The sequence below is a fragment of the Vanacampus margaritifer genome, chromosome 12 (genome assembly GCF_051991255.1).
Source record: "Vanacampus margaritifer isolate UIUO_Vmar chromosome 12, RoL_Vmar_1.0, whole genome shotgun sequence".
Lineage (NCBI taxonomy): Eukaryota > Metazoa > Chordata > Actinopteri > Syngnathiformes > Syngnathidae > Vanacampus > Vanacampus margaritifer.
Genome location: NC_135443.1, coordinates 16,491,954 through 16,505,561, shown reverse-complemented (window position 1 = coordinate 16,505,561; position 13,608 = coordinate 16,491,954). Strand labels below are relative to the sequence as shown.

Below are 13,608 nucleotides of genomic sequence, written 5' to 3'. Positions count from 1 at the left end.
CAATCCATTAGGTACACAGCAAATCTGGTTCGAGCATTTTTCTTGATCGTATCTTTTTGTATTGCGTCTGCTAATGCAGCCAAGATGTTCCCCGTGAGACCCAAAGAGCATGTTCACTAAGCAAACATGATGATCCGACTTTACTCGTGAGCACATTGGATGCTCCGCCACGCTAATCTACATTGGTCTTGCTCTAAGGCACAGATGACTATTCATGAAGATGACTTCTTTACATCATCTGGTAGCCACGTAGCCGAGAGGAATAGTTCCCCTGCAGGTGTTCACAACCCCCATCCTCCTCCTCCTCATCATCATCACCATTCTCCATGCAACTGCGTCATGCAAGCACGCACTCACTGGTCACCTTAGGCAAACCTGCATACACCAGTGATGTCAAATACAAGAGCTGTGCTGAATATTTACAAAGATACAGCAATATGCTTCATTTTGATTGCTCCGCTGTGATGTTTTTGTGCTATTTTGATGGAATGGTCATTTGCAGAATAAGTGGTTTTACAATATGAATTATGAGTGAGGCCGTCTCCATGGCAACGAGACATTTTTGGCGTGCCGGATGGGACATTTTGACACAGACTTACATTTATTCCTGTTACCACCCTTTTTCTTTCCGCCCACACGTACAAGTTTTAGAGTTTTGTTGTAATGTTTTTGGATTTAAGTGCTGAGGTTTTTTTTCCAGGTTCATACTGTGCCCCACAGACTTAGCCTTGCTTATTTCCCCTTCCCCTTCTGTATATTTTTTTCTCAGAAACTCGGGGTGCTGAAAGGTGACCCACCTGCCTTCCAGTTCTGTCTTCTGTTGGCTATTGTTGTTTTCATGTTTCTTGGATGGGTTGTAACTAAGGGAATCATCGTCTTAGGGATCAATAAAGTAACGTAAGTGACGTTACCCTGAATGGATCAATATTAGTTATTGTATAGATGTGTGAAGGATGAACAACAAAATACCTTGCTTACAGTGCCAATCAAAATTGAGTGTTATCATCTCTGTAAATGCAAAATTTGTGCTACAGCTTTTTTAGTGGATATCATTGTATCATGCAGCTGTTCCTAATGTTGTGGCCTATGAGTGTCGAAATACAACACAGACAAAGACACGATTACTCAAACAAAAGAGAAAAAGGCATCATGTAATTTCCTCCCTCGTGCACCATTCAGCGCTCTGTCTAGTAGGACCGACACTAGCGCCACTTGAGGTAAACAAACAAATATGTATGAATATTTCATTTTCTCTAAGTACACACAAGCACAATATGGCGGTGATTATTTACACTCGATCATTACTTATGCATTACTTCATCTGGCTAATTCTCTAATCATACCTTGTTGTTTTTTGTCATCTCAGACATCCTCATTTGGACTCTGCTACGTGACTAATTCACTGCAACGAGACCCTTTGAATCTAAAATAAAAGTTGTTGTTTAGGGATTGCATTTGAATATTTTGGGCACTGCACCTTGACACAAAAGTATGCATTAAAGTTGTCAAAACAATTCTTTCTCAACACGCCTCCTTCACGGTGCCCCCCCAGATAATTAATGATGAGATTGGATCATTAAAATGTTATCATTGCATAAAACATCCGAAGGCTTTGGCGACAGATGGCAGTAAAACGCTGCTCACTAACTCTTTGCAACACTTCCCAGCAGCTGATGAAGGCTTATTATTCTAATCATATTTCATAACCTTACAAGAAGCACACCATAATGTGGAACCTGTTAATGGTGAATTCATAATTTGCAGCTCACTTAGCACCTCGCTCTGTCTGTGGGTAGAGCGACTGCGCTCGGTGGCGGTTTCATACCTGCGAGCAGGGAGTGTAAATAGGTCACATGCATTAAATGTACAAGGAAGACACCCGGCACTTGTTACATTCCCTCACCAGATTTGACTCCTATTAATGATCAAGTTTAGTTGGAATTAAATCACAACTGAGTTCTTACAATACTGGCATACTATCGACTTCAGTTGCACTAAAACTTCATCGGCATGCAGACTAAATCCTTCACTGAGTGTTCTGGTGCAGTGACGCCATCGTATTGCTGCACTGCTGTGTTGGCTTTGGTATTTGTATGTGTACAATGTACTGCGTGTGGTTAGTATTTTGTTCAGCTCCTACTACAGCTACTCTTGAAATGCCCCTGATAGTTACGTTGTAGAATTATACTTCTATGTACAGGTAACAGCAACATTTCAAAGAGAGTGGCATTTTATACCACTATAAACAATTGCAGTTGACTGCCTACAGCAGCACACATTTTATTGAAAAATAGTACTCAATAAAGTCACAAAAAAAAACAACTACACATTACAGAACACTTTAGAAAGGTGAACTCGTATTGAACATAGTGAAATGTGAGCATTCAAATTAATATTCATGTCTGAGGGAGTGACATTATCGTTTTCAGCACACTCGTGTGTCAATAAACAGCAAGGGGGAAGGAGAAAGATTACAGTCAGTATTTTGATTTTGTGTCAGCTAAAAACAAAAATATTAAGGTTTGTTGCACACTGTGTTCTGTCAAAAGTGTTATCTATGCAGCTTCAATAACACTATGTAAAAAAAAAAAATAAAATAAAAAAGGATTATGTGGCAGCATTCATTCAGTCACACCAATTTGTGTGACTGCAGGAGGTCCCCAAATGTAATCGCTATATTTATAAACAATGCACATTATAATTGTTTATTTTGACCATTACAACATTAACTCTTTTACTGCCAAAAACGTTAAATGACGTTTCGTAAAAACCTACGGAGGAGCGCCAAAGACGTTAACTCTTTGACTGCCAGACGTTTTCAGAAAAGGGATGCCGCCAGTGCCAGCCGATTTAAGCATTTTGACTGATCTTTCAAGGTCCACAGAAAATGTTGTGTTTGGACTATGGAAACACACATACTACCAAATGAAAGATTGAACTCTCATCTTTCATCAGAAAAAAAGGTTTGTTTCTACATTATTCTGTTTTTCAGTAATCAACAATAGAAAATGGTTAGTTTCACCGAAATGCTCTGTTTTGAAACAAAAAACGGAGAAAACAAGCTTTTTGTCAAACGATGTTATTTCATGCACTCTAGTGAATTCTACACTTCTTTTTGTCCATGAATGATGCCACAAACACCTAAATAGTGCTTTACTTCTGTAAAACACTACCACCAACAATGAAAAAGTGTTTTTAGATTGCAAAATACGTTTATTTCCATTCAACAGTGTAACAATTTGACAAAACAATTTGGCAAACTATTTACAAATGTGTGCAACTGTGGTACTATTTACAATTGTGTGGATGTTTCAAATACAGTTTTTCTTTTTGTAACACTCCCCTGCGTGCAAGGAGACGGAGCAGGATTTGCACAACAGATTCGTTTCACTGCGATTGCCCCTTTCGCGTGCAGACGTTACACTTTCTTGACGGCCTTTTTTTCCGGAGAATAGCAAGTAGCAGACTGTACCCACTCCTCCGATGAATATGCATTGGACTCGGGGTACTCTTCATCGTCCGATTGAACGTCCGCCTGTGCAGAAGTGCTCGGTTGTGCTCCGCGTTTTCCGGTGTTAGCATCGCTAGCCGGTGAGGCTTTATGACGTGGTCATAGCCGCCGCGTCAACGCTTCCAACTTCGGCGTCAACGCTTCCAACTTCGCCGTCAACCTCGGAGCCACCATCATCATCATCGTCGTCATCACTGTGCTCTTTAGCACTGGTGCTTTTCGTCTTTGAAAAAAATGCTCAAGCGTGAGCTGCTTGCAACAGGTCGCCATTTTCGCTTCCCATCCCCAGCCATTGTCCCCTCTAGCTCCGCCTCACGTCTTCTACTGACACCTACCCAATCTTGTCAAAAGAGAGTCATCACTGCCATCTAGGGGCCAAAAATAGTCATTAGGCTAACTAGATCTGCTTGAAACTTTCACCACAGCTGGCCAAGGCTTTCCTCCACCCGTTTCCCCAAAAAAAAAAAAAAAAAAAAATGGAGAACGTCTTTTAACGTCCTTGGCGGCCCTCCGTAGGTTTTTACTAAACGTCATTTAACGTCCTTGGCAGTAAAAGAGTTAAAAGACGTTCACCAAGTTTTTTTTTTTTTGGGGGGAAACGGGTGGAGGAAAGCCTTGGCCAGCTGTGCTGAAAGTATCAAGCAGATCTAGTTAGTATAATGCCTATTTTTGGCCCCTAGATGGCAGCGATGACTCTCTTTGGACAAGATTGGGTAGGCATCAGTAGAAGACGTGAGGCGGAGCTAGAGTGTTGAGGGGACAATGGCTGAGGAAGCCATAATGGCGACCGGTTGCAAGCAGCTCACGCTTGAGCATTTTTTTCAAAGACGAAAAGCATCGACCAATGCTAAAGAGCACATTGATGACGACGATGATGATGATGGTGACTCCGAAATTGGAAGCGTTGACGCGGCGGCTATGATCACGTCATAAAGCCTCACCGGCTAGCGATGCTAACGCCGGAAAACGCGGAGCACAACCAAGCATGTGTGTCAGGCTCGTTCATGGTGCGCGTGCGGGTTCGTACACGATCTTAAAGCGACAGCCACAGTTGACAAACGAAGACATGACTTCAAATGAGGAAGAAAAACTCACACTTTACTATATAGGGAAGATAAAAGCTGATAGATGCAGTCAGAGTAAAACAGTCAGGGCTCTTCGTACTCATCTGGGCATTGATGGAGCATGCATGATGTAGAAAAAGCTTTAATATTACCTTTTTAAACGGCACAATGAAAAATAAGTAGCACATTATTTGGTGTAATCCCAAAAAGATTCACTATTGATTAAAATTAAGAATAATTATGTTAATTCAGGCGGCAGGGTAGCTGACTGGCTAGCACGTCCGCCTCCCAGTGCAGAGGACATGAGATCGAGTCCGGGCTTCGGCCTTCCTGGGTGGAGTTTGCATGTTCCCCCTGTGCTTGCGTGGCTTTTCTCCGGGTACTCCGGTTTCCTCCCACATTCCAAAGACATGCATGGCAGGTTAATTGAACTCTCCAAGTTGTCCATGGGTGTGATTGTGAGTGTGGATGGTTGTTCGTCTTTGTGTGCCCTGCAATTGGCTGACAACCAGTTCAGGGTGTACACTGCCTACTGCCCGAAGCCAGCTGGGATAGGCTCCAGCAGCCCCCGTGACCCTTGATAGGACAAGCGGTTAAGAAAATGGATGGATAGATATGTTAGTTCAAAAAGGTTGCTGTCTAATTTTAATCAAAGCGAACTTTGTTCATGAAGTATTAAAAAAACACTTCCAATTAAATTGCAAAACCAGGTGTTACTTTTATGTTAAGCAGGTTTGTTGGTATCTGCAAAATATAACTAATAAAGTAACTTGTAATATAATTTAAAGCAAGTAATCAGTAAAGTAACTAAGTTACTTTTTCAAGGTAACTGAGGCAACACATAACACAGAAATAATGAGCACATTAGAAAGCAATTTGATCGAAAACTTCACAATGTGTATTTAACCTAAAGTTGTGCTTATAGGTTTACATAGCCTGTCAAAAATTGTAAGATGCGTACCATACAAATGATGCCACAGTATATAAACCTATTAGCACAACTTCATAGCGTAGCGCCAGCTCCTTAAAGTAACTCCTTCAGCACTCATGAAGTGATTAAAAGCCATTTGGACAACCCAGAAGATGGCTTGTGCCAATTGTTGTAGCCAGAAAAGGTAATCAATTGTCTTTTTCTAATTAAAACGCTGCATTGCGAAAGGAATGATCTGCCCATTATTCACTGGGGCACTAATTACAGTAGTGATTACTTTTTGACTTTCCTCTAATCCGGGTTTATGGTAGGGTTTGTTTATGTGGCGTTGTGTCACTTTGCAGGGTTGCAGTGGGTCCACATGCTGTATGGTCCATCAAGCCATTCATTTTGTAGAATGTTCAAGGTCTTGAGGAGACTGGACAGGTCAATAACACGCTACCTGGCGTATTGCTTGTGTCAGGTTAGTTTCTGGGTGGTGGCGGCAGTTGGAAAGAGAAAATGAAAACTCCACTCACGATGGCCACAGCTTGAGAGAGATTTGAATATATTATACAAACAAACAATGATGTAGCATTGATCATCGCTCCATTTACAGGACTAATGTCAGATGGGATTTTAAAAAGTCAATGAACTGGAATTTGGGCCTGCCCACTCAGATGAGACTCTGAAACTGAACGAGGTGGCGGGGGATAGTTGTGGGCGGAGACATGTCGTAACATGTTTTTCCGAGCTGGCCTTAAATGCATCAAAAACTGTCACCTGCATAAAGACAGCAGATGAGCTGCCCGCATTTTTCCAAATAAATAATGGAAGTTGAGTAAAGCTGTAACCTGTTGATAATGCAGACAATTTATGGCAATTTAAAATGGATTACAGAATAATTTGGACTCTTGTAGTTATTGTCAAAAATGGGCAAAGATTGGACCCTAATGTTCAGTATGAACTTATCATCGCTCACAACCATATCAAATCAAGTTATGATAATTTTAATACACATTCATACACAGTCATCATAAAATAAATTTTGATTGCAAAAATGCCATGTTTTCAAATACAAGTTTGTGTAGTGAGTAAATTTAATGTTCATATTTTCTTGTTCATACTGGATTTCAATATACATATGGTCACTCGTCACAGGTGAAATTCAACTATATTTGGTGGGTATTAGTTAATTTCAAGCCCTGGTAAAGGGGCATGTGGATATTGCTTTATGTTGGTAATGTTATTTTGTTGACACACTGGACACACCTGCAATAAGGGAGGGAGCCGATTCAATTTGTTTTTTTTCTAGATTATGGCCACTATTATTTTCACTGCTACCACAATTTCATTTATCATCTTTCAAAAGGGTCAGTAAAAATCCCGAAATAGTTGTTTTGTCATACAACATATTGTACCATATGCTATGACATTGTTGGTAAACATCTTAATGAAGATGTGCCAAAGGTTGTAGACATTAGTCCAATTTAGATACAAACAATACACCTGAATAAAAACTTACACCAAATTGAGCACAAAAATTTCCATCACAGACAGTGATGTACAAAAGTTTAACTGCATGTGACGGATATTCTCTGCAGAGAGACAAAACAAGGGAAAAATGGCATACATTTGAGAAATGACTTGCCAGGTTCCTACAGTTCACCGTCCTACAAAAAACTGTTGTGCGGATGGATGTATTGTCCCTGTTGCTCTTCAACTGTGCCAATACAAACAACGCTAATGTTAAACACAGTTTTCCAAACATACAAGTCAACCGACTCCTAAAAAGCACCCAGAACGCTGACGGGCCAAAAAACGAACACAGGAAAAGTGTACCATCATGAATAGCGTTGCCAACAACAAAAATGTCCTCCTTCAATGAAAAATTACACTGGCTCCCTTGTGCACACTCTATGTTGTGCAATAATAATGTTGTGCAGTGGTGGCCTTTTGTCTTGGCTCCTGTAACGTTCTATTAGCGCTCTACAAATCAAAAGTGCTCGGGAAATGCAATGGCACACTCCCAGAGAGAGAGAGGCTATTCATTGCTATTGTGTGTGCATTTCAAATCTCCTGATTATCTGCTCATTATGTATTCTTTCATGGTATACAACATGTATTGTAGGACTATTTCAGTCTGAATAGGTTGTTGATAATGCACACAAATTAAACACAAGTAGAAAAAGAAGATAACCGATTCAATCACACAAGATGGAGGAATATGTCTATTTAAACAACTTTTTTTTGTGACTGTATATTCAAAGAAAAAATAGGCTATTCGCAATCAGGATTTTTGGGGTCAATCAACAAGTTTGCAAAAATGAATACTTGATCACTGATTCGATCAGAAGATGGAGAAATTTAGTAATTTAGTTTAATATCCGGTCAATGACGTTAATGATTGCATAAATTATGACATTAAAGTTGATTACAGATTTTGCATAAAGTGCAAATAATCGACCAACCTTGGTATATTACAAATACTTTCCTGCATGTATATCAATTTTAGCAGAAACAAAAGGACAAAGGGATTTATTCAAGTACAGTAGATGAACTGCCACAGCCCCGTGCCAAATCCTTGACTGAAAAAGCAGAATTGCCAGAGATTTTGGGGAGCGCAACAACAATTTTAGAAAATGTGTTTTTGCACCAAAACTGTGTCGATAGAGTAGAAGGAAGATTGCAGAGCTCAGAGCAGGTGCAACAGCTGTGCAGATCACCCACCGGAGGGCTTTTAATGTCATTTAAATAGACCCTCCACGTTGTTTAATGTGTTGATTTGCACTCATCCTTCCAACCACTTGTGGGAGCAATTATGTCATTATAAAAACTGCAGCGCATAACAGCACAGCATGGATAAACAAAGAAAGGGTAAAGCCTTTTTCTTTGCAGTGCTTTATGGGATGTTGATCCAACACATTCCCCTTTAAATGACAGAAAAGGTAGACTTATTTAGTCATTCTTTTGGTAGCACATGCCATTTCTGACCCACACACAGGCCATAGCAGGTAGTGTGTGTTTTTTTATTTTGTTGTAATGAGGTTGGATGAACAGCAACATTTTATAAGAGGTGGAGAGAACAATCCTACAACAACATTGATGACATGTGGGTATATAGCACTATATTAGGGATGCATTCAATCCAGAGAAAATGGATAGATGATTGTGAAGCTGGCTGGTTTTCAATGTACGCTATACTCTGATTTATTTATTTTTTTACCGACACATTTACATGGTGATACCTTGCTATTCCTCACAGCTGTCATAAGAAACTGATCAGCGTGTGTGTGCACACTTATATTGACAAAGCCATCCTCCACAAAATGTGCCGAACACAGCACAATTCTGCTTCTGAGATGCTTAGGTTCTCCGGAAATAAATTGAAGCAATTTATTCCTAAATTCCTTTGAGATTGTCAGTTGGGAGTTTTAGATGCAGTGTGTTGTCACCCTCAGTCATTTTTCCTGATTTGAGTGGGCATGTAGCAACCATGAAGTTGGCATGTACTTGAATAATGAGTCATGATTCTACACCACAACGGAACCAAATTCAAATCTGCTCAATTTTACATAAGTTTGCCTTTCAAAGGCTATTGCATACCAAGACAAACCGCTTACCCATGTCACAGACTCATTTTGACATGTGCATAAAACAGTGGGGAAAAATATTATGATGGAAGGGGACCTTTAAAATAAAAGAGAAGCTGTGTGAGATCGAGCAATTAGTCATTTAATTATTTACAGTCAGAGGAGTATGAACTGATGTGTGTAAAAAAGTAGATTAACTCTGTGAGGCCATGCTAGAAAAGCAGGTCGTCACCGCTCAAACATAACCGCATGATGCCATGTACTCATTTGCATATGAATATAACTGTTCCACGATTAAGGCTAAACGGAGGCAGAGCACAGCGGCACAGTCTCCCTCTTCTTCTCTGCATAAACTCAGACTAAAACTTTGTCATCACTTCTATCTGGATTAGCATATGGATAAGCTTCAGAATCTGGTGAAACAAATCGGCTGCTGTATCGCTGAAAACCAAATTTCCCTTGTAATCTGATGACATCAGTCTATATTTGCTGCCTACCGCTTTTTAAGATTGAATACATTTGATTTGGTGCCCAGTGCAGGGCCATAGGTGATTTGGTGTCCTAGGCGGAAGTGTAGATTGAAGCCCACCCAGACAGTCAACTACAAGAAATACAAATAAATAGCAAAAGTACAGTGCAATACAACTCTTTAGTGCAATTTGTGTTGACATTATTAACTACAAAATGTTTTCAAACTATGTACAATATATTTGTGTAAGATACATATAAAAAGTAATACAAATAATGAGGTCAATGACAAATGCCCATTTTGTCAACAATTGACGGGTAACTTCGAAAAATTGACGAAAATTAACACAATTTTGATGTTTATTTTTATAGACAATTCTGATTGACTGACATACATGCCTTTACCCTTCCTCCTCCTCCTTTCAACCCTTTTTCTTCTCTGAGAGAGCTCAGTATTGTTCATTCGGTAATCTTACCGATTCGACATGTCATCATCATTGCTCTTTCTGTCTTTTTTTTTCTTTTTCTTTTTTTTGTATATGCGTGAGCATGTGCATGTGTGTTTGTGCATATGTGCGTGCGTGTGAGTGTGTGCTCATTAATTCACCTAAAACCTATTAAAAATCCCATACCGTTCACCTAAACCAAATACTTCAGAATCCAGCTAGAGTCGTGAAGTTGTCATTAGACCCGAGGAAGGATCAAAGAAAAGAAAGAAAAGTGAAATCCAGCACCGACCAGACATCACTTACTACCCCCCTGGTTACCAACGACCAGAGGAAGAAGCAGATTGTGTTTGAATTTCGGTAGATGCTGGTGTGGTGGATCTGGCATGCATGAAAACCTCCACCAAAGAGGGGAGCTGTCGACCCTAGGCCGGGGCAGCGCCAAGGCACAACGCCCGGGCCCCGCAGGGGCCACCAGCCGGAGAGCAAACCGAGGAGCCAGGAGCGCCCCCCCATCCCAAAACAGCCCGCGCTCCAAGCCCAATGCAGCAGAACAGGGCACGACAGGTCCACCAGGCACTTCACCGGCCCACAGCCCCCACTCCCCCCACGACCTCCCCTACTACAATACAAATAAACAAAAATTGCCATTAATAACTCAAATGGTATGTTTTGTGTATCCTTTTTCTATATTTAAGCCACATACTAGGGTGACTATATTCCTATTTCCAAAAAAAGAGGCCACTTGCCCCGGCATTGAAATTGTGGTACCAGTCGCAGTTACACAGTGTACTTCATCTTCTAATAGTCACGCAATGCCAACCGGACATTTTCATGAATTTATAAAACCCCCAGACGCCCCAACAGGCTATAAATGGTCTGTCCTCCCAAAAGAGAACACATTTGGTCACACCTACCATATACTATAAATTAATTGCCTTAATAGCCTTGACAATCTCTTGAGTACAATTTATATTGTAAATAAACATTTTAACCTTGCCTGTTGCCTTTATAAATACCTTAAAACAAAAAGAAACCATACAGAAATACAGATTATTAGTCAATAAAACAGAATCTTGAGCAATAACATTGCTAAATATTTACCAAGGAGTGCTAGCACACTTCAGTGGACGAAAACGGTAACTATATACTCTATGCCGCAAATTACACAATGAACATGAAAGTTTATGTTGTTTCATTAGTTAAACAATTGCTCTAATTCGAACCTTGTTCCCTTCTCAGCCTGGTGCTAAAGATTCGTTCACTGAATGAGTTGTAAACATCAGATTTCTTGTGGCGCGCACACGTCTTCTCTGCACTTGGAAGACGGCGCTACTAATGGCACAGTACGTCGGTTACTTACGTCAGTTCCTGCCGGTTTATAAGACCTTTTCCTGTATCCTTCAAAATAAAAGTATCAGCTATATTATAATAGCACAATAAAACAATGCAAGTCTGCAATACAAAAATGCAAAAACAAAAATAATAGCAGGGTCAAATACACATTTTATTTTAGAAAACCTGAGGGGGAAAAATAATTTGTATCTTTTTTTTTACCCTGCAATTTGGCGCCCTTCCACTAGATGGCACCCTAGGCGACCGCCTAGTTTGCCTATGCCCTGGGCCAGCTACTAAAAGCGACATGAAAAAGAGCCAAACAAGCATCTTACAAGTGGACTTTAGAGACATTTAGCATTTTACAAAGACAAAGTCAAATGCTTAGAATCAAATGCTAAGGCATAGCTGCTTTGTACAATTTAATAAACGCCAATAAAAAAGCATGTTACTGTATCTTATGAAAGGAGTGAGCATCTTTTAACCTGAGGAATTAGAATTGAGCTTCTATATGAAGAAAATATGATATATATATATATATATATATATATATATATATATATATATATATATACATATATATATATATATATATATATATATACATATATATATATATATACATATATATATACATATATATATATATATATATATATATATATATATATATATATACATATATATATATATATATATATATATATATATATATTAACTGGCAGCCAAACATATCATTATGCGACATCAAATTAGTACGGTAATGAAGGAAAGGAAAGGAAAGGAAAGAGAAAAAAATATATATAGTACGGTAATTGGTGAAGGAAGCCATTCTTACCGAACTATCATTGACATCCATCTGTTATTGTTGATGGTCTGGCTGGCGGCCACATTGAGAACATGTTCACTGCCACATCCAAGCTCAGCAGCAGGACTTCCATCTTGAAGGAACACATGAAGGAAGCTGCCACCAACCTTCTGCTCGCGGGCTGAAAAAGAAATCGAGTAATTACAAGGCTATTCTCTTGTCAGTAAATGCCTAGACCTTGTAAAGTGATTCAAATTATTTGCATCAGATGTTAATTTTCTCCTCTACCTGACCTTTACCAGAATTTCAAAGCACTTAAGGTTTGGTTTCAATTCACAAACCATACTTCTAAATCCTTGTGGTACCAGAATCCATCTGGCAAATCTATCTGTAACCAAGCTATATTACAGAGAATGTACACATTTCTCTTCCCCTCTTCCTTTCCAGACTCATTTACATCATACCACAGTGGGAGAGTCTACGGCGGAGCAATACAGTGAGGGAACCGACGGGTAACTGCAGAGCTCATCCCCAAACACAAGCTCAGCAACGTGAAGGAAAGACGACGCACTCTAATGCTGCACATCTCCATAAGAAGACATCAAAACGCTTTGCCACCGTGAGGAGCACGCTAATGCCGGAGGAACAACGCGCAAGAGGTCATAAGGCAACATCGAGGCAACATAAACAGTGTTGGCCACTTTGATTTCATCAAGACAATGATGACTGAGCTAAAGCGCTTTTGAAGAATCGGGCTGGCCGTGGAGACTCAGGACAGCACGTCTTTGTAATACTCCTGCCATTCGTGATGAAGTGATGACAGCAAGAAAGAATGGGAATGGCTGACAGGAATTGGTGCAAAAGCTGAGCTTGTTGTTTCGAGCCTGCAAAGCTACTGATATGACAGCGCTCAACAATTCCTCCAGGATAAGGCCGGCATCCTGAAAATCCCCCTTCTTTTTGTCACAGATAGGCTATGCTTAGCTTAATACTGGAGTCTGATAATGTTCTAAGCTGACTTGGAGGTCCTTCTCGTCAGAAGCTGAGACAGTGAGGCTCTTAACTGTGACATATTATCTGAACGGACCGCAGAAGGGAAATCATGTTCAGATAATCCACCGTCTTCTGTATGACTCCTCCTCTCCGATGAAATAGCACAAGAGAGATCTTAGCAAGGGAAATGGCCTTTAAAAGCACAATAACAACACAGTTATATGAAATTAAATCTTAAATAAACACGAGCACTCTAATGATCTACAACAGTGATTCTTAGTCTTGTTGGAGGTACTTAACCCTACCGGTTTCCAATGTGCGTCACTGAACTCTTCTTTATTGAAAAATAAAATATGATTTGCATTGTGTTCTTTAATTCTTCATCTTTCTCTTTTTTTTCTCGTGCTTGCGTGTGCATGCGTGCATGTGAGTTTGTGCTCTTTAAAAATACTTGTTATCCCATCAGGAGTCAGTTCTGAC

At 39.9% G+C, this 13,608-nt stretch overlaps 1 protein-coding gene across 3 annotated transcripts in view; it reads right to left on the bottom strand.

Annotated features, from left to right (window-relative positions):
- eys (eyes shut homolog) overlaps positions 1–13,608 on the bottom strand; it is a 206,369-nt gene that overhangs the window by 42,102 nt on the left and 150,659 nt on the right. For all 3 annotated transcript variants that reach the window (XM_077582976.1, XM_077582977.1, XM_077582978.1), the window contains one exon: positions 12,166–12,316. In XM_077582976.1, coding sequence (XP_077439102.1) covers positions 12,166–12,316 — 151 coding nt within the window. The remainder of the gene's footprint in view (positions 1–12,165; positions 12,317–13,608) is intronic.